At 45.5% G+C, this 23,715-nt stretch overlaps 1 protein-coding gene and 1 long non-coding RNA gene across 2 annotated transcripts in view; one reads left to right on the top strand and one right to left on the bottom strand.

Moving 5' to 3' along the window:
- Positions 1 to 14,599, top strand: part of LOC109293631 — a 79,833-nt gene extending 65,234 nt beyond the window's left edge. The window contains exon 3 of the long non-coding RNA XR_002096352.1: positions 14,528 to 14,599. This is a non-coding gene — a long non-coding RNA (uncharacterized LOC109293631). The remainder of the gene's footprint in view (positions 1 to 14,527) is intronic.
- TTC34 (tetratricopeptide repeat domain 34) overlaps positions 6,131 to 23,715 on the bottom strand; it is an 81,725-nt gene continuing 64,140 nt past the window's right edge. The window contains exons 6-8 of the mRNA XM_019511661.1: positions 17,405 to 17,657; positions 14,595 to 14,809; positions 6,131 to 7,088 (exon numbers count right to left, since the gene is read on the bottom strand). Of these exons, the coding sequence (XP_019367206.1) occupies positions 6,567 to 7,088; positions 14,595 to 14,809; positions 17,405 to 17,657 (990 nt within the window). The 3' untranslated portion in view covers positions 6,131 to 6,566. The remainder of the gene's footprint in view (positions 7,089 to 14,594; positions 14,810 to 17,404; positions 17,658 to 23,715) is intronic.

Genomic DNA, 23,715 nt, shown 5'->3' with positions numbered 1-23,715 from the left:
AGCCTCCACAAGAGAAGGCTGAGGGGGGATCTAGTGGCCTGTTACAAACTGGTCAGGGGGGATCAGCAGGCGCTGGGGGAGTCACTGTTCCCCCGGGCACCGCCATGACTGACCAGGAATAACGGTCACAGCTAGCAGAGGGTAGATTTAGGTTAGATATCAGGAGGCGCTATTTTACGGTTAGGGTGGCTAGGGTCTGGAACCAACTTCCAAGGGAGGTGGTGCAGGCTCCTACCCTGGGGGTTTTTAAGAGGAGGTTAGATGAACACCTTGCTGGGGTCATTTGACCCCAGGACTCTTTCCTGCCACGGCAGGGGGTCGGACTAGATGATCTTCTCAGGTCCCTTCCGACCCTAGAAACTATGAAACTATGAAACCCCTCTAGCTGTCACTGATAGAAAAGTTCTATATGATATCCTAAATATATTAGTTGGAAGAAAGATGCCATAACGGATTAATCAGAAGCTCAGGCCTGGCCGAGAGATAAGATCTTTGATCACAGTAATTTAATTGGTACAGAAAGAGGAGAGGGGAGATTTATATATGTGTGTGTGTGTGTGTGTGTGTGTGTGTGTGTGTGTGTGTGTGTGTGTGTGTGTGTGTGTGTGTGTGTGGATATATATGTATATATGATAATGGTTAGCGCCTGCTGAGAGTGGCCCACAGATAACAGAGAAGAGGCTCCTACGTGACTTCATAGCACTTAAAAAAACCATAGTGATAGGAACCTGAAAACAGACTTGTCCCAGTACAACTCTGCACCTGGCAGAGAAGAGCATTACAGGATGGAATCTGGCCCCTATGTTTAAAGGAAAACTCCTATAGGGTAGAAAAAATGTGCTCAGGGCACAGGATTTAATTACAAAGCACCACTAACAAATACCAAAAGAGCCTCTTAGAAGCAGCATGGTCTTCTAGCAGCACTGTCCAGGGGGTTAGGACATCTGGCTTCTGTACCAGCCTTGCTATTGGCTTTATAGGTAACATGGGTCATATTGCATCACCATTCCCTTCCATTTTTTCATGCTTCCTCCCCACAGAGGGGGTTAGCAGCTTAATAGGCTTCTCCTGCATAACTCCACAAACTCCAAAAACTGGGGCCTTAAGGCAAACACCCATTCCTGGGAGATGCACAAGAACATTTGGAGAGCTGATAGCACTGCTCTCAGCAAAGAGACTAAGGCATAAATAGACTATGGAGAGCAGTCTGCTCTCTTCTGCTTTGGGGATGTAGGGACTCATTCTCACTGCTATTGCTACTGACTTGTACCAGTCATAAGTGAGCGGAGAATCAGTCTCCTGGTCTCTCCAGAATGAGGTTAATCCAAATGAGGTCAATTTGGGCACTCGTGCCTTTTCTAGATTTGACCAGATGCCTTTGTTATTCATGAATGCCTTTGGGGCAGCTCTCTTTTCCTTAAATTGTCTTTAAAAGTGGCAAACTGGAAGTGCCATAGAACAAAGACAAGAATGTATATTAACCCTGCAAACGGTGAGAAGGGAGCAAATTTGCTAAAGTGAAGCTCTCAGCTAACTGACACCGATTGTTCAGAGCAGAGGCGGCAACTAAAAGAAGAGATGCCAGCACAAAAGCTGACATGGGAAGTCTATACGGCAGGTTGGTCTAATCAATCAGAAACAATAAAGAACAAAACTTTCTGAGGATATCATACAGTAAAATTCTTACCAGTCTATGATTCCTGAAGAAAAATCAGTATTCTTATCAAGGCTATTTCTTTTAGTTTGCAAGGGTAGCTAACATGAGTCTAAAAATATAATTTCATGCTTGGAAAGAAACCGTACTATGGCTTTCAATGGCAATCAGGAGAAATAATTACTCATCAGTGTCCCCAGTGTTAAAAACAGATTAAATGTTCTTGACCTTGAAAGGGGCAGAAACACAAACTCACCCTACCTGCACTCTCAGGGTAGAACAAACAGTTATGTAAAAAGTCTAAGGTTACGGTTCCATGTCTGCTGGGTTGATTGAGTGGGCAGGGAAGGAAGTTTTATTTGAGATTACTGGTCTTCAGAGAACAGGGTAATATATCTGGAAAAAGGATGGATTTGTTTCAGTTCCCTTTTAATAGAAATCAAAGTAGGGAAGCAGCCCTTGTTTCCCAGCATTGCTTTAAACTTTGTTGACAACAGCAGTTTTTACTCTCCTCCATAATTATGTTGTCACATTTCATGGAGTCAGTAGTACTGGAGATGGAAAAGGCCTTGTAAACAGGTTCCCTGGAGGTTTGGTTAAACCAGGGCAAAATGAATGTAAACAGCTGCTGTTCTGGACACAATGCATCATTGTCCAGTGCACTCATATCTGTAGACTGCATGTGTAATGTTCCAAGATTGGACTTTGCACCACCTTTGCATGTGTCTAAATGATAATGCAACATGACAGAGGGAGGGGAATGACAACCAGAATGGTACTTCCATCCTAGAGGCATAAGTAGGAATTTTTGTCCCCTTGGTGGCAGTGATGGCGAGGTGCTCATCATCACTGGCTGCCATACTTGCACCCCTCTCTAAGATGGTGCTTGGGGTTGGCATCCTGATCACCTATGCCTAGTTATGCTACTGTTTCACCCTGTAGCCAGTGCAGTGTTCTCTGCAATATGGTATCTACTCACTTTAGGGTTACTCCATAGTGGTGGGACTTTCCAGTATTTCCTCCATGGAACATAGTATAAAGCAATACTATGATAGTGCTGCTAACACATGCTGGATATCAGGAATTTTGTGAACGTCTTCTTGGTTTCTTGGGTCTTGTCTTACAGTTTGTGAGCTCCTTGGAGCAGGGACTGCTATTTGATGTATGTTTGCACAGCACCGAGGGCAAGTTGGCTCTTGCTTTGCTCTAGGCAACACCACAGTAGCAGTTCTGAATAAGAATAATGATCTCAAATATAGGCCTGTCTATCCAGGCCCTCTCCCTGACCTTCCTGTGGGCCAGTGAGTTACAGCCCCTTTTAAGCCATTCCTTTTAAAGCGGCCCTTTCTCTTTAGCCTCTAACCAGTTTTCTGTATAAAGCAGTGATTGTCAACCTTTTTTCATTTGCGGATCCCTAAAAAAGTTTCAAATGGAGGTGTGGACCCCTTTGGAAATCTCTTACTGACAAACTTGTATTAAAAATAAAAATAAGAGCAACAATAACAATAATACAATTTGTGAACGTTTCAGTCTTAGATCATAGAAAATCAGGGTTGTAAGGGACCTTAGGAGGTCATTTAGTCCAACCCCCTGCTCAAAGCAGGAACATCCCCAACCATATCATCCCAGCCATGGCTTTGTCTAGCCAGGTCATAAGACCCTCCAAGGATGGAGATTCCACAACCTCTCTAGGTAACCTGTACCAGTGCTTTACTACCCTCTTGGTGAAAAGTTTTTCCTAATATCTAACCTATAATTCCCTTGCTGCCAATTGAGCCCATTGCTCCTTGTTCTGTCATCTGACACCGCTGAGAACAGTCCAGCTCCATCCTCTATGGATCCCCCTGCAGGTAGTTGAAGGCTGCTATTTAATCCCCCTTCAGTCTACTCTTCTCTAGACTAAATAAGCCCAGTTCCCCCAGCCTTTCCTCATAAGCCATGTGCCTCAGCCCCCTAACCTTTTTGTGTTGCCCTCCACTGGACTCTCTCCAATTTGTCCACATTCTTTCTGTAGTGGGGGGCCCAAAACTGGACACAGGACTCCAGATGAAACCTCACCAGTGCCAAAAAGAGGGGAATAATCACTTCCCTTGATCTGCTAGCAGTGCTCCTACTAATGCAGCCCAGTATGCCATTAGCCTTCTTTGCATGTGACTTTTGGCTAATATTCAGCTTACTGTCCACTGTAAGCCCCACGTTCTTTTCTGCAGAGCTGCTGCTTAGCCAGTCGATCCCCAGCCTGTAGCAGTGCATGGCACTGATCTGTCCCAAGTGCAAGACTTTGCATCTGTCCTTACTGAACCTTATGATATTTCTTTTGGTCCAATCCTCCAATTTGTCTAGGTCTCTCTGAATCCTAGCCCTACCCTCCAGTGTATCTACCAGTCCCCGAAGTTTGCTGTCATCTACTTCATTAGATGTTGAAAATTTTTCTTCAACATCCAATTTGTTTTGGTATTTCATTTTTATTGAAACTAAGGGTGAAAACCCACTTTCACATAAGTATGTGGTGGTGAATGCCATCAAGACTTTAATAGCTTATCTGTCACATCAGGGCACTCCTTTTTTATTTTCAACCATAACTGGGCAAGAGGTTCCTGCTGTTTCCTTCATCACAGGATAACTCAAGTAATTACTCTTCTTCCTCATAGATTCATAGATGCTAGGGGCTGGAAGGGACCTCACAAGATCATCAGGTTCAGTCCCCTGCACTAGGCAGGAAAGACAACTGGGGTTAGATGACCCCATCAAGGTGACTGTCCAGTCTTCTCTTGAAGATTTCTAGGGTAGGTGACTGCACCACTTCTGGAGCGAGCTTATTGCACAGTTTGAACACCCTGACTGTGAAGAAGTTTTCCCTAGTGTTAAGCCTTAAATAGTCTTCCTGGACTTTGTGGCCATTACTCCTGGTTTTCCCTAAGGGTGCCCTGCTGAACAGTTGTTTGCCAAGCCCTTGATGTAGTCCCTTGATACAGCGCTAAGCTGCTACCGAGTCCCCTCTCAGCCTTCTCTTTTTTAGGCTGAAGAGGCCCAAGTCCCTCAGCCTTTCCTCGTATGGCTTGCCTTGCAAGTCTCTGATCATACGGGTGGCTCTTCCCTGGATTCTCACAAGCTTTCCCACATCCTCATTGAAGTGCGGCGCCTAGATCTGGATGCAGTACTCCAGCTGCGGTCTCACCAGTGCTGAGTGAAGTGGAAGAATCACTTGCTTCATAGGTGATGCATGGGGAGGCACAAGAGGGCATGTATCCTCCCCCCAAGATTGGCCACCACCGGCTTCTGTGGGAGTTCACCGCCCCCTCCCCGCTTGCCATGAGCTACAGTCCCCTGCATACACAGGCAACGAGTCAGCCAGGGATCCCCCACAGATAAACATGTCAAACCCTCACACAGCCACACTGTTACACAATATTAGATGTGCTGTGAAGATGAAAAGTTGGGGCACAGATTGAGTTAGTAGATGTCCCTATACCCCCCAGACTTGTGTTGGTGGCCTCCCATCAGTTTTGTAGGACCTAGCCTTTCACTAAAAATATGTGCAGTTCTTATTGTTCCAAATGAAGCTTTCCATAAGCACCCCAGGATGCTGCCGATTTTCCCAGTCGAAATTCCATCCAAACTGGTATGCTCTGCCTCTGCCTGCCTCTGTCTCGCATGCACACGCACGCACCTATTCCAGTTTGTAAACTGATATCTCCAGGTGAGCAGAAGGGCCACAGGGCTGTAGTATCGCTGGGTCCCATATGAAGCAGCAGAAGCAGCATGAGGTGGGTCTGCCTGGCCATGCTCTGCCTGCTGGCACTGGGCTGCCTGCTGCTGGTGCTCAGGTGGCCTCTGGCCTTGCCGGGGAGCTGGAGTAGCAACAGCACCAGCAGCACTTCCCCTTTAGGTGAGGCCACCATCTTTACAGCCACCCCTAGATTTCAACCCTAGACCCTGGGTTGAAAACTACTGGTATAAAGCATTTGTGGTCTGCTCTGTATTAGTACTGAGAACCCATAGGTTTCAACAGAAAAAGGGGAGATTCCATGGGTGCGTCTACACATCACCCTGCATCACCAGAGCAATGTGCTATGTCTCTGTACGACACGCTACAGTGACGGAGCAAAATCATGTGAGTCTACATGTGACTGGCAGCAACTTTGCCACAGCGGCACGCTCAGCCATTTTAGCAAAGTAGCGGCTAAAATTAACTGTGCACCACATGGACGGCACAGTACAGGCAGTTACTGTGCCGTGCTTTAGTACCACCAAAAAGAAGTACTAAAGCATGGCATGGTAACATTGCCATAGAGCGATGTGTAGACACAGCCCATGTGTTTCTTGTGGGATATCCTACCACACAATGCTACCTAAAAATCAAGTGCCTTGCCAGTTATGGGCCAGTCCTAATTATTCAGTGCAACCTCCTTATTTGGCTCTCAGCGCATGGGAGCTCTTGATAGACCTAGTTAATGGTAAATCTGAACAAACACATCAGTCAGTAGTGTAATTATTCACAAACTTTGCACAGTCATTTACAGTTTGTTCTGACAGAAGGAAATACAGTTAGCCAGAATTAATTTTCAGGTTATCCAGAGAAAATAGATGCTTATTAAGAGAAGGTTACATTTTAATAAAGGCACCCATAATAATTTAAAAGAATACTGAATATTGCAGCTTGCACTTCTTAGTCTGTTTCCTGTATGTAGATTATTTGGTCAGTTTTGCTAGAACATTTATTCTCTCTGCTACTGAATCATTTGCTTTTCCTGTACAAAGTACCAAATCCATACTGTAACATAAAATTCACAGAGTATACATAAAAGACACCTTGGATCTCACAACACTTCATAAACTTATAACCATTTCCCTTATTCTCACAGCCAACGAACAAAAATAATAGCAGAGCCATTAGGCAAAACCAAGTAAATTAATGAACACTACAGCCTGAATCCTCTCGTTTAATTCTCGTTTTTAGTTTTTTAAGTTCAGTGTCATCTTTATCAATTAGGAGCCCATAAGCTGTGGTTTTCCAGGCTCCTGCATAATGGTGCCTTTCTAAATGACGTTGCGCAATGCAATGAAAAGCTTTGGCTAAAGTTTCCCTTCCGGGGCCATTTGTGATGCTGCGCAAGGCCAGGGACTGTCCCAACTGCAATGCCTCAATGTACTGTTGAACTGCTGCTTCCTCCTCTGAAGTTAACAAGAGCAGGTGCCCCTTTGAGCAGTGGTCCTCAACTCGAGTTTTTAGGCTATTAGACTCATGTTTCTGGATTACTTGGTCCATGTCCTGCAAGGCTTTGCCATATTCCTTCAGTTGCATCAGACATGCTGCGCGCTGCCGAAGATACCTTGGATGATTGTTGCTTGTCAAAATAGCCAGGGAGTAGTAACCCAGAGCCTTCTCATAGTGCTGGGTCTTCATCAGTGCATTTCCTTCTTGGGCTGAAGCCTATGGACAGAGAAAACTGGCAAGTATGTCTTTAAAAATGAACTAGAGAAATAACAGCAAAGCAACTGTTTGTGGAAGGAAAAAGAAAGGTTATCATGAACGAGCTGATATACTGTGCTGTCTAATAAAAGGCAGGGTAAAGGGGTTGTACAGGTGTAAGGGAATGAAAAGGCTGATCTGCAGGATCCCTATCACTAGTGCTAAGGCACAAGACAGGAAGACTCCAGCTCCTAACTCACCAGTTACATTTTTAGATTTGCACGCTGCAGATCTCCTTAATGTACAAATTACAGAGCCATGGAAACATCGCCGCACCACATGTGCCTACAGAGTTGCTTTGGAGGTTGTTGCCACATGGAAGTGAACAAACGTGTTTTTCAAGAGCTGTTTGGATTGTGCCTTTTCATCCATTCTCCAGTGGCTTGCATAAAACAAATTAAGAATTTTCCTTCCTGGATGTGTAACTCTTAATTAAATGCTCATGGTGTCCCCAGTTCTATCAGCTCATTTAAAAAGAAAAATATTTAGCTGGCAGCAGGACCATAACTGGTGCAAAACCTGTCAAATATTTCTCAAGTTGCCATGATGAGAACACAAAGGTGGAACTGCTTGTAAATATTTGCATGTGTTAGTAGCAGAGATGGGTCTCCACTGAAAATAAAGATTCAGAGAGTCTTCAGACTGCAGGAAAAATTCGCCATGTGCTAGCTTTGCTAATTATTAATCTGGAATGCAAGTGAGCTACCAGTTCTTGTCAAAAAGGAAAACAACAACAACACCACCATAATTTAGAAGGCTGAAAAGCCACATAATTCGTTAGGGTTAGAAAGGTCAACAAGGACAACTCCATTAGAACTATGTGCCTCTAATGGATTTCTCATTATTGCTCTTTACTGCTAATAAATGAAGTGGTGCTTTCACATGCGGTAGCAGAGTGAATACTTAAGTTATAAACAAGACCATCTCCAACCATCTCCAACTCTGGCAAGACCAAATTACACAAGCAGAGGCTATAAATTCTGGGTAACTGTTTTTACCAGCACTATCCTTTGGAGTTGCCTATCATCTCCTTTAGCCTGAGCAGTTAGTGAAAACCAAAAGTCTTGTTGGTTACTGCAGTAAAGGAAGAGAAATCGGTGGAGTTAGGAATTGCTGTGGTTCTGCTGATTTACAAGAATGTACAAAATCTTGCTTTCCTGAATACAGGAAGAATCAAACAACCAGAGATCGTTTCTCCACTCATGGCATCAACCAAACTTGTCAGTTGGCCCCCGTGACCCAAAAGCCAACAATCTTGGCTTCTTCCAGGCCCATGCACTAGTAGTTCAGACCTTCTTCTCAGCCTGTTTTGGGGGGGGTCTTTTGCCCACATACATACTCCTTTCCTATACAGCTCACACTGTTTAATGAAGTAAGCATTTTCTTTTATTGCTTGGGGTAAATCCCAGTGCTGGTGAAAGGCTGTAGATCAATAGCTGATGGAGAATGGTGTTTGATTCATCCACAGTACAATATAAAACCAACAAGATTCCCTCACATCAAATGTCGTCCAAGAGAGACTCTGTTCTAGGTTAGGAAGATAATTTGTTTTTGGCATATACCCAAAAGGAGATTCACCTTTATAATGGGCCTACTGGGAGGCTTTTATAAGCCTGAAGCAGTGTATAAACTTCTCGCTGTTTACCCTCGGTGTCTGGCTTTTTTTTTCTGAGGACATTGTTGGTTGGGATGGTGGTTTTCAGTTGCAGGGACATCACTTAATAAGGAACTGGGCTGAGACCCATCATCTCATGTCTCACAGATTTCAGAACGGGCATTACAGTGACTAGCTTTCCACTGAACTGGAGCACAGAAAGTTGTTACTTAATGAAGCCAACTATAAGGGTGAAATAGGTCCGCTGGAGACATCATATCCAAAATACTTCCTTTCAGCAATATGAAACGTATCAACTGCTAACAGTCTAGGAGCAATCCAAGCCCAATCACTGAGAGACTAGGAATGTGGACTTCTCTATATGCTCCTCCTCACCAACTCTGAGATCCAGCTCCAACATCTAGAGATGCATGACTCTGGGTGAGGTCAGCTGCTGTGCCTCAGTATAGGGTACTACGGACTTGAGCAGGTCTGGGTCTCAAAAACGTAAAGCAATCTATTTGCAAATATGTCAGACCTGTTTGTCTAAAGATTTGAAGGCCACCCAATGTAATTTGTGCGCACAGATATTTTTCAAAGCTACTACCCAATAATGTTGATTTTTCTTAGCCGTCAGCTTTTTAACAGGTAAATAGAGAGAGAACTGGGAAAGTGTTATTCGGAAGCATCTGAACACAAGAGCATTCCTGGTATTGCAAGCTCACCTTGTCCAAAAATGGAATATACCATGGAATATATTATTATGCTTGTGCATTTCAAAGAGACATCTTCACCTGTCTAAATACAAGTCTTTCCTTCACAGCAGAGCAAATCTGCACATTTTTGGTGACTGTCTCAGACACCTCCAGTCCTCACTAACTAGTCTTTTGTTGAACTCCATCTTATAGAAATGAGGGTAAATTTCACTCCCAACACCAGGACGTAGCAGCAGTGCTTCTTAAATGGAAGTGCTTCTTCGTCTCATTCAGATGGAAAGTAGGTACCCTGACACAGCCAGATGTAAACCAGCCAAGGTACAGCAAATTACAGATTACTCCCTTCAACCCAAGTCACAAGGGGTGCCTGTGAGAACTAAATTATATAGTCCTAGTTCCACTAGGACTGGAGTAAACGTGGTGATTGTGATATTGCAAGCTGCTTTAAAGGAATTGCACAGGACCTATTTCAATCGCTATTTCATCAGCGATCTGGATGATGGGGTGGATAGTAACCTGTTTAAATTCACTGATGACACCAAAATTTGGGGGGAGGTGAGCACGCTAGCAGGGAGGGAGAGATTGCAGAAGGATCTGGATAGGTTACAGGGGTGGGCTAACAGGAACAGGATGCGTTTTAATACGGACAAGTGCAGGGTGCTGCACTTGGGCAGTAGGAACCAGCAGCACACTTACACAATGGGGAACTCCCTACTCGAGAGCACGGAGGCAGAAAGAGATCTTGGAGTCATTATTGACTCCAAGATGAACATGGGCCGACAATGCGAGGTCATGGTTGGCAAGGCTAACCGGACCTTGTCGTGCATCCACAGGTGCATCTCGAGTAGAGCCAAGGAGGTGATCCTCCCCCTCTATGCGACACTGGTCAGGCCACAGCTGGAGTATTGTGTCCAGTTCTGTGCGCCCCATTTCAAGAGGGATGTGGACAACATGGAGAGGGTCCAGAGGAGGGCCACCCGCATGATCCGGGGACAACAGGGCAGACCCTACAGTGAGAGACTGCGGGACCTGAACCTATTCAGCCTCCACAAGAGAAGGCTGAGGGGGGACCTGGTGACCGTCTATAAACTCACTAGGGGGGACCAGAAGGGTTTGGGGGAGACGCTGTTTCCCCTAGCGCCCGCTGGCATAACAAGGAGTAATGGGCACAAGTTGATGGAGAGGAGGTATAGATTGGACATCCGCAAAAACTACTTCACAGTTAGGGCGGCTAGGAGCTGGAACCAACTTCCAAGGGAAGTGGTGCTGGCCCCTACCCTGGGGGTCTTTAAGAAGAGGCTGGATGCCTACCTGGCTGGACTCATTTGAGTCCCGTTTCTCTTTTTGGGGTTTTTTTGTTGTTCTCCCGCCCTGCCGGGGGGTCGGGCTAGAAGATCTACTAGGTCCCTTCCGACCCTTAATCTATGAATCTATGAATCTATGAATCTATGAATGTATAGTACAGAGACACTAATTAGCAGCCCAGTTGCACATCTGCTTCTGAACAAAGACATGCAAATAAAAGACCTACAGGAAGAAGCTGTGTGAAATCAATGTGGAAAGCCAGCCAGCAGCTTTATACTTAGAAAACACCTCTCTTTCCTGATCACCAGCCCAAGCTTGACTGTGTTTAAATGTTTGAAAATTAGGATGACAGCAGACGAGACCTGGTTCTCCAACTTTATATGAAGGGCTTTGGTGAGATTCTCAAGGCAGTTTGGGGGAATTTGTCATATCTTCCCTGCAATTCAGTGAAAGGTCTGTGTCTAAATTATCTAGATCAGTGGTCTCCAACTTTTTTAAGCACAAGATCACTTTTTGAATTAAAGTGCAATCCAGGATCTACTGGAGCCACGCGCCCTCTGCCCGCCTGGCAGCGGGACACACATGGCATCACGCCTCTCCTGGGGCAGCTGCAGTGGAGCCTGGGGCTCAGAGACCAGCATACAGCAGCAGTTGCCTTTGCCCTGTGCACAGATCTGGGGGGCATGTGCCCCCTGGGCCTCTGCTGGGGTGCGCACAGTGGCGGGAGATCCCCCACACCCCTGGACGAGCCGCCCGAGCTCCAATTGTCCCATCACCCAGCCTGGCCGGGGCCCCACTTGCCCCTGCCTCTGTCCTACTCCCTCCCTCACCACAGGGGCCTCGATCTGCCTCACAGGCTGACCTGCTGGGTGGGGGGGCATGCGTGTGCGCATGCATACATGTGCTCAGCCCCCCCAGACTGAGAGCAATTGTCAGAGGCTCCACGATTGACCAGTCAGTCGCGAGCTACTGGTTGCTGACTACTGATCTAGATGCTTTGAAAAGTACAATCTTCGTTTTTTCCGGACAACTGGCACTGCTTTTTTAGCCAGCTCTCAGTAACAGTAACATGTGGGACGATCAGCTTGTTGTATCCCTGTAAGGACCAAATTGAGACGGGTGGGATTGCACCGCTCACACCAGGGATGATTTGGGCTCTGAAACAGTTTCTTCAAAGATGCAGCTGGGCATGTCACCTGACTGCCAAATCAGAAGCTGCATTTTTGGGTACGCAAACTGGCGCTGAGGAATGACACTTTAACCTCTGACGCAGAAACCGCATGGTTAAAGCTGAAATGGTTACAGACAAACTACCTTCCCCTGGGCATCTGGAATCAAATACATCTTTTGGGTTCCTAGGCCCAAAATGACCTTCCAGCCATTTGTGGGTTCCATAGTAAAAGGATTGCTTTGGAGAGCAAATACCTTTCAGAGTAGGACACATTTATTACTTGTAATTACTTTGCTTATTAATTGAAAAAAACTCTTGCATATATCCCTGAGATGGCCTTCCTCTAGTTTTTTCCATTCAGATCGTCAGCTGTAAGTTTAGGTTTAGCTTTTCAGTCCAGGTACCAGGATAATGACGGCACATTTCTATATCACCTTTCATCTACAAACACTTCAAAAACAAGGTGATAGCAGTGTTTTGCATTTAGTGGCTCGAGCAGATGCTGAGAGCTGCGCTGGCTGATCTCTATTTCCAGCTCTGTTGCTGGCTGCCTGGGGTAAGTCACTGAACTGAGTCTCAGTTTTCCAGTTTGTGAATTGGAGGTGAAAAGAAAGCCACCTTCACCAGCAGTTGCATTTGGATTGCTCAATTAATCTTTGCAAAAGACTCTGAGGTCCTTGTTTCCTTATTTTTAGTGCAAAAGGTGTCCGGTTGTCCAGTTTCTGTGATTATATCAAGAGTCGTCTTTCACACACACACATGCCCTTAAATAAACTTGTAAGCCAAAGAAAGATTTACAGGTAAGCCTCTGCCACCCCCCAGTTTGAAATGAAAAAAAAAATGTTTGCCGCCTCCTTTCTACTGAAAGTAATGAGTGGAGCTACCTTGATAACAACTTCCCCCAAATCCCTGAAAATCAAAGCAGGGCTCACACTACAGCTTTCATTGTGGTTCTGAATTTAAAACACTGCAGCATTCATGGGGAGTTTACATCACAGGCTAATCTCTCATGAAATAATCAAAGCTAGGAAACCTTTTGCAGATAAGACAAGTGCTCTCCGAAGAGACCTCAAAGTGTCTGCAGTCGAAATGTGCACAATGCCTGAGATTAGAAAAAAATTAAAGAGGCTTTTATTTTTAATGCTCCTATTGAGTCCCCCCTCCACACTTTTTTTTTTTTTAAAGCAGCCCAGCCACTCAATCTCTGATATGAGGGAGAAATGTTTCATATTAAATCAGCCCTCAGTACGTAGTTTTTGTCCCGGCCCTTTTTCCAAAGCTGCTAACAAAAGATGGACACATGCTCCCCCTCCTGCTTTAGAGGATTTCACTAATCTGTTGCCCCAATGAGTTTCCAAAACGTTAGTGTAGTTTCAGCACTATTAAGATTACATATTTCTTATCAACAAGAAAAGAAAAGAAAAGAAAAGAAAAGAAAAGAAAAGAGAAAAGGAATCCTGTGTTTCAAAACTGTGCTGAGCCTCCTATACAGTGTGATGTGGCTGCTCTGAAATTCAGCTGGAAACCTTGTCTTCATTTATAGACACCTCCCTTAGGGCCTCCACAGAAACACAATTGACTGTACCTTTATCTCCTCTATAGAGTCAAAGTTTGCAAATTGGCTCTAAAATCTAACTGTTCTGCCATTTGAGTGAACTTTCTACATTATCCAGAGGAGAGGGGCTCTTTTCACTGTAATGGAGTATGTCTAGGGACTGGTAAATTAATACTTGTTTACTTATGTCCTCCTGCTGTCTCTCTAAAATACATACCAAAGTACTCCTCCAAAAATGCATTTAGCATATCAGCATGCTGTTCATTTGCTTTATAATATGGGACGAAACATAACAATATAGCTTCCCACCAGGGCATGCACAATCTACAAATTGAATAAAAGGAGGCAAACTGATTCTCAGAAAACACAGTTTCTAGGCAATCAAAACTGCAGATGCTTGAGTGAATGTTTAAAACTGCTCATCATCAAGCTGACCTTGTTCTGGTTTATCAGTGGAGCTACTCTCCTCAGCCTTTCCTTAGTTTTTATTTTGGCAGGAATTTGGCAAAACCAAGAATTTTTTTTTTTGTGTAGACCTGAAAGGATTAACATTTCTTGATTCAGCCAGTGAAACCAAAAATGATTCCTTTGCATAGCAATATTTCTGTCATTCCAGTACTAAATGATGGCCCACCCGATGTCTTGTTAAATATTTATCTATCCATTTGCCTGTATGTTCCTTTGAACAGCCTGGTTCTCAGTCACTTAGCTTCTGAGTTAGCAGGACATAGGCAAGTCAACACTGGAAGGAGAAAGGCCAAGGCATTCTTGTAAGTGGTGCAAGAGCTAGTTCTGGGGAATCAGCAGAGATCAAATCAGGGTCCCTTCACTGAAAGCCATGCTCAAGCTCAAACCCAGCCCCAGCCCCAGCCCCAGCCCTACCTTTCAGAATCAAGATCAGAAGAAGAAAGCAGTTCATGCTCCTGTTATTTAAGATCCTCCTACTCTTCTGCTTGTTCTGCAAACCATGAAGCTCTGTCCTAATTAAGTAAGAAATGTTTATGTAACTTAATTTAATCTCTTCTTTTTTCCCTCGTTGGGTACCCACACTGCTGGCAGGCTGCAACAGCTTCCAAAGCTGAGGGATGCATGATGGATTTAGAGGAGGAATCAGAGAAAGTTATACCTGAGAGAGAGACTGTCGCTGCTTGGGCTCTAAAAGCCTCAAGAGGAATCCCAGGTCCCTGTGGTCTTTCTGAGCTAAGACACTCAAGGTATGAGCTGCCCGTGGTATGGTCCTTCTCTTCAGCTGCAGCATGGTGAGCCGTGCATTGGCAGATTCATCAGTAACAGTCTGGCCAAATGCCTTCTGGAGATGAGCAAGGGCCTCTTCACACCTCCCTGTGGGATAATACCAATATGATGACTAAATGATATATGCCATGTCCAGAAAGAGACACCAAGCAAGCCTCTGTCTATTGTATCATTGCCGCATCTAAAATGCTCCACTTAACTCTAAGACCATTTGCCTTTAATCAAGAGCATGTTCTAGCTTTTAGACTTTAGAGATCTATTGCACATTAATTGATTACTATGGAACCACTAACTGAGCAAGTATTTGTAACTAAGTCTGATTGTCCTCAATTTTCTGTGAAGAATGCCTTGCACTGAAAGCTTGAATTGCCACGCATTGCCTGATTGAAGAACGCCTTGCATTAGAAAGCTTGTCTAAGTTTATCCCACCCATGCAGATGGTCCAATAAAAGATATCATCCACAAACATCCTTGCCCCTCACATAATTCCTGGACCATCATGGCTATATCACTGCAACATTACTCAATCTTTTAAGCACTTTCCAAGGGAAAACCTCTATATTTTCAGCAGTAGCAAAAATGTATCTTTTTCTACCATTTCACCTGCAACCACTTTAGTCTTGTCAAGTCTAAAACCTTTGGACTGGAAAATCCTTGGATGGGAGCCGTGTCTCATGATGTATATTGTTAAGCACAATGCTGGCACTAAGTAACTCCTGCACTAAGTGCAAATCTCAGTTCAGGCTGAACCATGGAGCTGTCACTGGTTTTACCATAGTAATAGATCTGATAGAGTCTACTGAGTAGTTGGCATAGAAGACCTCCAAAGATGGACTGTTTATGAGCTGTAGCAGATGTTGTTTTGGCAATGAAAGTGGCTTTGCTTGGTAATGCTGGGCACAGAGCCTCCTCCCAAACCTGTCTCCTGGAAGAGATGAAGACAAGAGCAGGGGAGAAAGGAGGCTTCATTTTTGGCTCCATTCTAGTTGGCTTAATTGCCATACTCCTCCTTAAATTCACCTGTAATATCACATGAATGAAACAGCCTTAAGTTCCTTGTCTAAACTGTGGCTGCGTGACGTTTATGACTTTCAACCATGTAAGTGCTTACATTCCTGCAGCATGTGGCATGATCTCTGCACACATGGTTTTTAAATCACTTTGGAGTACAGTGCTGTATGTTGTCGGGGCTAAGTACAGACAGTGAAAAAGCCTGAGGCAGAATCAATTCAATCTAGGCAGTGTCCTCTAAGTTACATAGGTTGAACTGATAACCAACTGAACTGATTATTAGTTTTCAATTAAGAAAGGCAGGGTGAGGCCTGTACTGACCTAGGCCAGTAGGCAGGGGATGCTGGAGCATGTTTCCCAGCCTGCTGGCCATTGCCAGCCCAGTCAAGTGTCCCCAACTCCTCTGTGTCCCCCCACAGGGGGTTAAAGAGCCCCCTGTCCAGGTGCTGGCCCACCTTGGGGGAGCCTCCCCCTCAGGAGGTTTGCCCCAGCCTGGCTTCCCCAGCCCAGACAGCCCTGGGGAGCTGAGAGGGATTCCCACCCTGCCCCTTCCCCTTCTGAGCTGCTGATTTCTTCAGCCACTGCCCCAGGAGGAAGGGAGGAGATGTCCTTGTGGCTCGATGCCTGCCCATGTAGCCCAGCGTGGGCACCAGGGAGCTCCTGCCTCCCCACCCCAGCCCAGGCTCTGGGCAGCCCCGGGGCGCTGAGGGGAATCCTTCCCCTCCTGAACCCCAGAGTTGCTTGCCTTAGCTGCTATGAGTCTCTGGGATAGCCCAGGACAGCTTCAGGGAGTGGAGGGAAATTCTTGTGCTCCCCTGCAACTCTTTTGCTTCAGGCTCACAGCAGCTGAGGCAAAGTCAGCTTTGAAGGGGCAGGGGGATTTCCTTCTGCTCCCTGAGGCTGCCTGAGACTCACAAGGGCTAAGGCAAGCAACTCCCAGGGCCAGGAGGAGAAGAATTCCCCTCGGCTCCCTGGGGCTGCCCCAGGCTGGGGAACTCAGGGTTGGGGTAAGGGGAAGCCCCCCAAGGTGGGGGCTCCCTGGTGCCCCCATGCTGGGCTGCATGGGCAGACACCTGGCCAGGAGGACTCCTCGCTCCCTCCCTCCTGTGGCAGCCGCTGAAGCAATCAGCAGATAGGAAGGGCGAGGGGGGAGGACAGCTGAGGGTCAAAAAGTCCTTGCCACAGAGGCTTTCCCTCTCCCCACATGCTGTGTAGACCCTGGATAGGGTGGTTCGGGGGACTGTTACCTTTTGACTCCCCCACCTGCTGTCCCTATGGGCTTATGGAGGCAGGCCGGAAGCAGGCTAAGGAGCAAAGGGCAAGGCAGTCCCTGCTCCACTGGAGCAGACAGCATAGCCCAGGGCTTAAAAGCATCCTGGGATGCTGGAGGACTGTGCATTAACTTGAACCAGAACAGAATCTAGTACAGAAGTTCCATAAACCAGTTTGACCTAAATCAGTTAAGTCTGATACTACATCCAACCAGGTTTATTTTAAACTGGTTTTGGCCATTTTGAAAGCAGTTTAAGTGCACTGAACTTCTGTTCTGTAACAGGTTTAAGCCAGTTTCCAATCACTTAAACCAGTTTATGTGTAACTTCTGTCCCTAGCCAGGTTGTTAGAAACAGCACTGTTACAGTTAGGTTGTTGTATTCAAGGAAAAGAACTTACCATCTGCCATCAAAATGTCTGTATACAAAATGTGACATCTTGAGTCTTCCTTCTTAATTTTAATTAATGATCCCCCAATCACAGTAAGGTCCTTGAGGGTCTGTTCCTTTGGAAGGTCTGTTAATGCACTCCGGCAGTGCTCAAGTAGCCACTCAGTGATCAGCACCTGGGCTTCTGGCTTCAAGGAAAGGATTGCTGGGATCACTACTCCTGCATCTGTTCTGAGGGCTGAGATCAAATCTTGTACTGCCTCCTACATGGAAAACAAGAGCTAATGGTAAAATAATAACAACAACTATCACAATGTATTTATAATCTGCCCATCTACAGGGCCACCTCTAAGTTCAGCATCTTGGGCAAACTGCTTTGCCTCTCAAGCTGTGCTTTAGTTTGCCCATCTGCAAATCTGGGATCATCCTATTATTAAAGTCATTGGTTCAGATGAATGGCTGTTAGGCAAGTGCTCTGATATCTCTAGAGTTGACAAGCAAGCAAAACATTGAATGTCTTCTCTTGGTGCGTCTAAATGAGACACTTTACTGTGCATTGGACTAATCTAATATGCAGTAAAGCATCAGCATCTACACATACATAGTGATTGCTGTGCAGTAGATTAGTCTAATACACTGTTTTCTAGTACCTGTAGATACAGGTACCAGAAATCAGAGCATTAAACTAATGTGCCGAAGCGTACGTGTATACACTGACCAGGAGCAATTGCTTCTGGTCAGCTTAGGCAGCAGGGGGCCACAGGGGGAAGGGAGAGCTGTCCTGGCTCAGCTGGATGCTGCCTGCCTGCCATGTGGACATTGGGCCTCATCCCAGTCTCCATGTGGCTGGGAGGCAGCTGCTCAGCAGTTGGAATAGCCCTCCCTCACCTCATGGAGAACAGGACCAGCCCCTATGTCCCCTGCCAGCCCAGGTCTGGCACCTGGGGGAGCCTGGAGCTTCCCTTGGCTGCTGCAGGGGGGCAGAGCAAGGCAGAAGCAGCCCTAGACTGAACTGCTCCCATCAGAAGCAAATTTGCTCTGGATAGGTGAACATTTAGATGCATGCGGGGATGCAGTTTAATGCACCTGAATTTTCTTCACAGTGAATTTAGGTGCATTAATTACATGTGTAGACCTGCCCTCTGTGAAGGAACTGGCTACATTGCTAAACACTTAATTCCACAATAAAAGAGATGCTGGAAATAAAAGTTCTTTCTGGTGTCCTGCTGGGCGGCATTCTAACTGGAGCCTTCAGGCCTGTGAATGGTGTTTTTGGACAGTCTGTCATTGTTTTGTGGTGCCCAGTAGGGCAGAAGGTTGTAAAAGAATAAGGTAAAACCAGGTCAGGAGGGTGCTCTGGTTACAAGAATGGACAAGGAAGACTTTAAGAAGGTAGTAAAACACACTGACCCTATAGCACTTGCATTTTGCAGTCACGCACCATGTCTGCTGAAGGACCCTAGGACAATTGGTACACTGTATAAAGGAGCACTGTGGTACATTTAGGGCTCCTTTATACAGTATATTTAGGGCTCAGGGTTAAGGATAGAGTGAGATTACTGGGGACCTTGTAAAGGAGGCAGATTTGTCTTAGGGAACACTGGAGCTACTTTTCTTGCATCTGCCCGAGAGCAGAGAGAAGTATTCAAAACTCTCTTTGATCTTTGCGAAGGTCTGTTGGAGCATTTCCTTCTTTTCCTCATTCATGAATCATGTTTTCCAAGCCAATAACAGGATTTAGACATACAACTGCCACTGATGAGCCATGGCTATAGCCACCCTCAGTTTTAAACATTGCTTTTGGCACCTACATGACTCAGCAGTAGGACTGTGTGAAATTTCACCGGGTGTTTCATTTTGACATTGTTTTGACTCATCTCGAGCTTGAAACAGCAAAATGGAAATGAAACAAAAGGCTTTGAAACAGCCATGAAACAATACAAGGGCAGTTGAAACATTTCAGAAGTTTCAAAACATTTCAAGTTTTGAACAATGCAGCTGAGTTTCCCTCCCCAGCGCTAGGATCGGGCTGGGGAAGGGAACTGAGCCCGATCGCGCAGTTCCCCTCCCCAGTGTTGCGATTGACCAGGCTGGGGAAGGCAACTCAGCCCAGCTCCTAGCGCTGGGGAGGGGAACTCAGCTCAGCTGGGCTGAGTTCCCTTCCCCAGCCTGAACCTAGCGCCCAACCCAATGGATTGCAGCACTGGGGAGGGGAACTGAGCAATGGGGCTCACTTCCCTTCCCCAGCTCAGTCAGGAACTGAGCCCCATCGCACAGCCCCTACATCCCTCCTGGGGTTGTGGCCCCTGATCTGCCTGCCGGATGAGAGAAGCTGGGTGCTGCTGCCTGGGACCGACAGCGTGCTGGCACTGGTCCCAGGCAGCAGCACCTGGCTTCCCTCCTTCATTTGGCAGGCAACCCTGGGAGGACTGGTACAGCCCCCACAGCCCTCCCAGGGTTGCAGGCCCCCGATCTGCCTGCCGGATGAGAGAGGCTGTTTCAGACTTTCCAGGTATAGCCTATGGGAGAAACTCAAAACAGTATCGAAAGAGCATCACTGTTTTGATGAAATGAAATGGAACAGCAGTTTCCAATTGAAACGAAATTCGAAACAAAACGCTGTTCCACCGAAATGTTGCGATGCAAGTCGAAACAGAACAGTGCCATTTTGCATGGCCCTACTCAGGAGCTATCAGGTCCCCACTGTGCAAAGTGTTGTAGGACGTCATAGGTAGAAATCAGTCCCTGTTCCAAACAGAGAGCGACCAAGGGCCATGGAGGACATGAAGTGACTTGCCCAAGGTCACATAGCAGCTTAGTGACAGAACCAGGAACAGAACCTCTGTCTCCCACCTTTAGGTCCATGATCTGGACTTTCACATGTACAGAGGCATGGATTTTTGGGGGTGATATCTTTAATTTTATTGGGAAGACCCAATAAAAAGTTATAAACCCCCCCAAACCCTTGCCTCTAGCATAATTCCTGGATCATACTGGCTACAACATCACTCTAACACTACCTTTCACATGTATAAACATTTCAGGACTCAACAAATCATTGAAGTCTTTGCACCATTGCTACAGGGTAGACTGAAGTTTTTCTATCTTACCATGATGGCAGCATGCTTTTGCTACTAGCTGTTTGTCATGATTTCTAATCTTTATACAACTGCTTATTATCAAAATTGTAATAAGTGCCCTTAATCATCCTGTAGAAGGATAAGCATGCTAACCTAATGGCAATGAAGCTCCTTCACTGCTTTCACTTGCAATTGGCCTCAGTGAGATGAGAAAGTACAGCAGAGCCATACAATTCAGATGAAGAAGTGTCTGATGAAGCTAGGTTCAGAGATATACATTAGCATCAGCCAGTACCATCAGGGTTGAATCCCAGTTCTCAGTAAAAGTCCAGCAAACACCCATCAGCAGGGAGAGATATGGCAAGAGACCAGGTGAACAAGGAGCTTATTCTAATAGGTTGGAAAGGATTGTTACTTTTTCATGCAATCCATTAGAAAAAAACTCCCTGAGAAGTTTAATTAGACTGAAAGAGATCATTATGGTTCATTTTTATGTTATTTAATTTTTTTTCCTTCCAAAAGGCAAAATGGCATTTTCTTAGACCTTTTCAAATTGGTTTGTAAACCAAAGAAATAAATTACTTCTATTTCAATCAACCATTACATGTGCAACGTGATGGGCAAAATTAAAGCCTGTTGCTCATTGTGATCTTCCTGTTATCTCAAAAAGCAGAGAAGCAAGCAATAATAGAACTATCATTAGGCCACCACCAGGGTAGCTTATGTGAAATATTTTGCACTTAATGGCCAATTAATATTCTCATTTTCTGTATCCATTCTGCTTAGCATTCATAAAGAGCAGTTTTTAAAAAAATCACCTTCAGAACTGTCTCCTTTGGCTGCATTTTGGAGGGAACCTTTCTCCTCATCCCTTTTACACTGTCCTTAGCAAATTAATTCAGTCAGTGTGTGGACATAATCAGTTTCTGATAGAAAAGAGCAGAAGATGGCTGGACCCTTCTCAGACTGAGCCTTGGCTGGGATGGCAAATCACATCTGTCCTGTTGGGTCCTTTCATCTACACCAGTGCCTAAAGGCTCTTACCCAGATGTTGCTCCCCTATCACTTTGGCAGCTGCTGATGCCAGGATCTCCAGGTTCCTCCTCCCTCTTCTTGCTGGGGGTAGTGTGACTTACTCAGAAGTTGGACGGCTAATGTGATTATTGTATAGTGTTCACCCACAGGCCTTGGGACCTAAGATTTGAGATCCAAGGCAGAGAGAAACCTTTCCTTCTTGTTGTCCATTTCTCTCTAAAGACTATTGCCTTGGCAGAGAATCTTGTATAATTACAAACTAACAACAGCACAGCATGTTTTCCCAAGACTGAACATTTGCTAGTCTACTAAAATAAAACATAACTCGTACCATCTCATGACCCAGCCATAATAGTAATGTTCTTGCTACAAGAAGAATAGGTGCGACCACCAGCTTTAACTGATCTTCGTGAAAATCACGACTTAACAACAATGCTATACAAAGTGTACCTGTCTTTGGCTATTCTAATTAACACAGGAAGCTGGGGAATGGTGTAGACACAGTATGGTTAGTCAAGCAAGCTTTCATTTAATTAAGGATGAATAGGTTTTGAGTAGGAAATATGAGATTTTTCTGTGCTTCCCTTTTTACAATCCATTTACATGGGCTTCTGCAAGTGAATTATATTAGGCCCCAGTTTTGACAGTCTATTATCTACAGCTGTAGGGCTGCACCCTTCGGCTAGGAGCAGACATACAAAAAGCCTGAACTGATTCAATCTTTGCAGGTTAGTCTAACCTGCACAGCTTGAACTGATTTGGAGATGGATAGACATTCCCTTTTCATGTCAGAAATGCAGACATATGCCTGCACTGGCTCAGGCTAGAAGCCAGGGGGCACTAGAGCAGCCCTTCCTTTCTACACTGCTGAGCTGAGGGGGAGGGATGTGGCCAGGCCCCAGCAGGATGCTTTGATTAGGGAGGGGTTTAAACCCCCACTCTGCCTTCACTGTCTCAGGCTTTTGCCTGCTGCCTGCTCAAGGGGCGGAAGAGTTGCCAGCCTCCAGCTCTGGGCTAGAAGTCTGAGGCAAAGGTGGGTATGCACCTGTTGGTGATACTGAGCTTTCCATCTCCATGTCTGCAAACCTGTCTGCAAATCTGACAGAGATGCTGGTGGGGGGGTGATAAAACCACTGTGTTATCAGCCCATCAGCAAAACAAAAGCCTCTCTCATTAGTTCAAGCTTTTCTTAAACAGCTTTTTCCAAGGAAGGAATGGAGGGACATTACCAGCTGACCTGCTATTAGCTCCAAAAAGTGCTAGCTGACATTGTTCTGTCTGTCTGTCCTAGTGAAATTGGAGACACTCACACACAGACACCTCTTAGCATTAGTTAGCATACCACATGCCTAGGGTCCATGGGGCTGGAGTCCACGCTGTGGCAGATGGGAGGGAGGGAGGGGGGAAATCCCTGCTTGAGCAGGGAGGGAAGCCTGACAGACCAAGATGTGCCTTCAGTCTCCCCTGGAGCTCTGGCTACGGAGAAGGGGTGGGAGGCAGCCTGTTTTCTGGAGCAGAGAGCACAGCCCAGCACAGCCTAGCAAAGCATCTGGGATTCTGGGGGACTCTGGTTTAACTTAAACCAGGAAGGCGTCTGGAACAGAAGTTTCATAAACTGGTTTGACCCAAATCAGTTAAGTTTGATTCTACATTTAACCAAGTTTATCTTAAACCAGCTTCAGCCACTTTGAAACTGGTTTATGTGCACTGAACTTAGGTTCTGTTACAGGTTTAAACTAGTTTCTGATCACTTAAACTGGTTTATGTGTAATGTCTGTCCCTAGCCTTGAAGATTGTGTTACAGTGGAGATGGGGCCTAAGCTGACTTGATGACTTATGAGCATCTTGCAAGTCCTGCACCTAGCAAAAGTAAATAGCTTAAATGCTGACTTTGCTTCATCAACAGCCTTTAAGCCTATTTTCTTTTAAAATTTGCTGGTTTTCTTTTTCAAGTTCATTCCTACCTAGTACAGGCATCCTGAATAGATGCATCTCTTGGAACATCATAATTAGCTGTGGGAAGCCTGTCATTTGTGGGCATTTCCAGGAAATGTATGGAACGTAGTGACCTGCTCTAGTGGTAAACTAGACATTGTGACTGTACATGACTGAAGTTATGTTCCTCAAACAGACGGCACTTCAGCCTTGAAGTTCTGGTCGTCTTGAATTTCATTGTATATCTATTACTAGTAAAACTTCCACTTAG

Source organism: Gavialis gangeticus, unplaced genomic scaffold (assembly GCF_001723915.1).
Source record: "Gavialis gangeticus isolate Ggan-Ray unplaced genomic scaffold, GavGan_comp1, whole genome shotgun sequence".
Taxonomy (NCBI): Eukaryota; Metazoa; Chordata; order Crocodylia; family Gavialidae; genus Gavialis; species Gavialis gangeticus.
The sequence above is the reverse complement of the archived record's forward strand: the minus strand, read 5'-3'. Positions and strand labels throughout refer to the sequence as shown.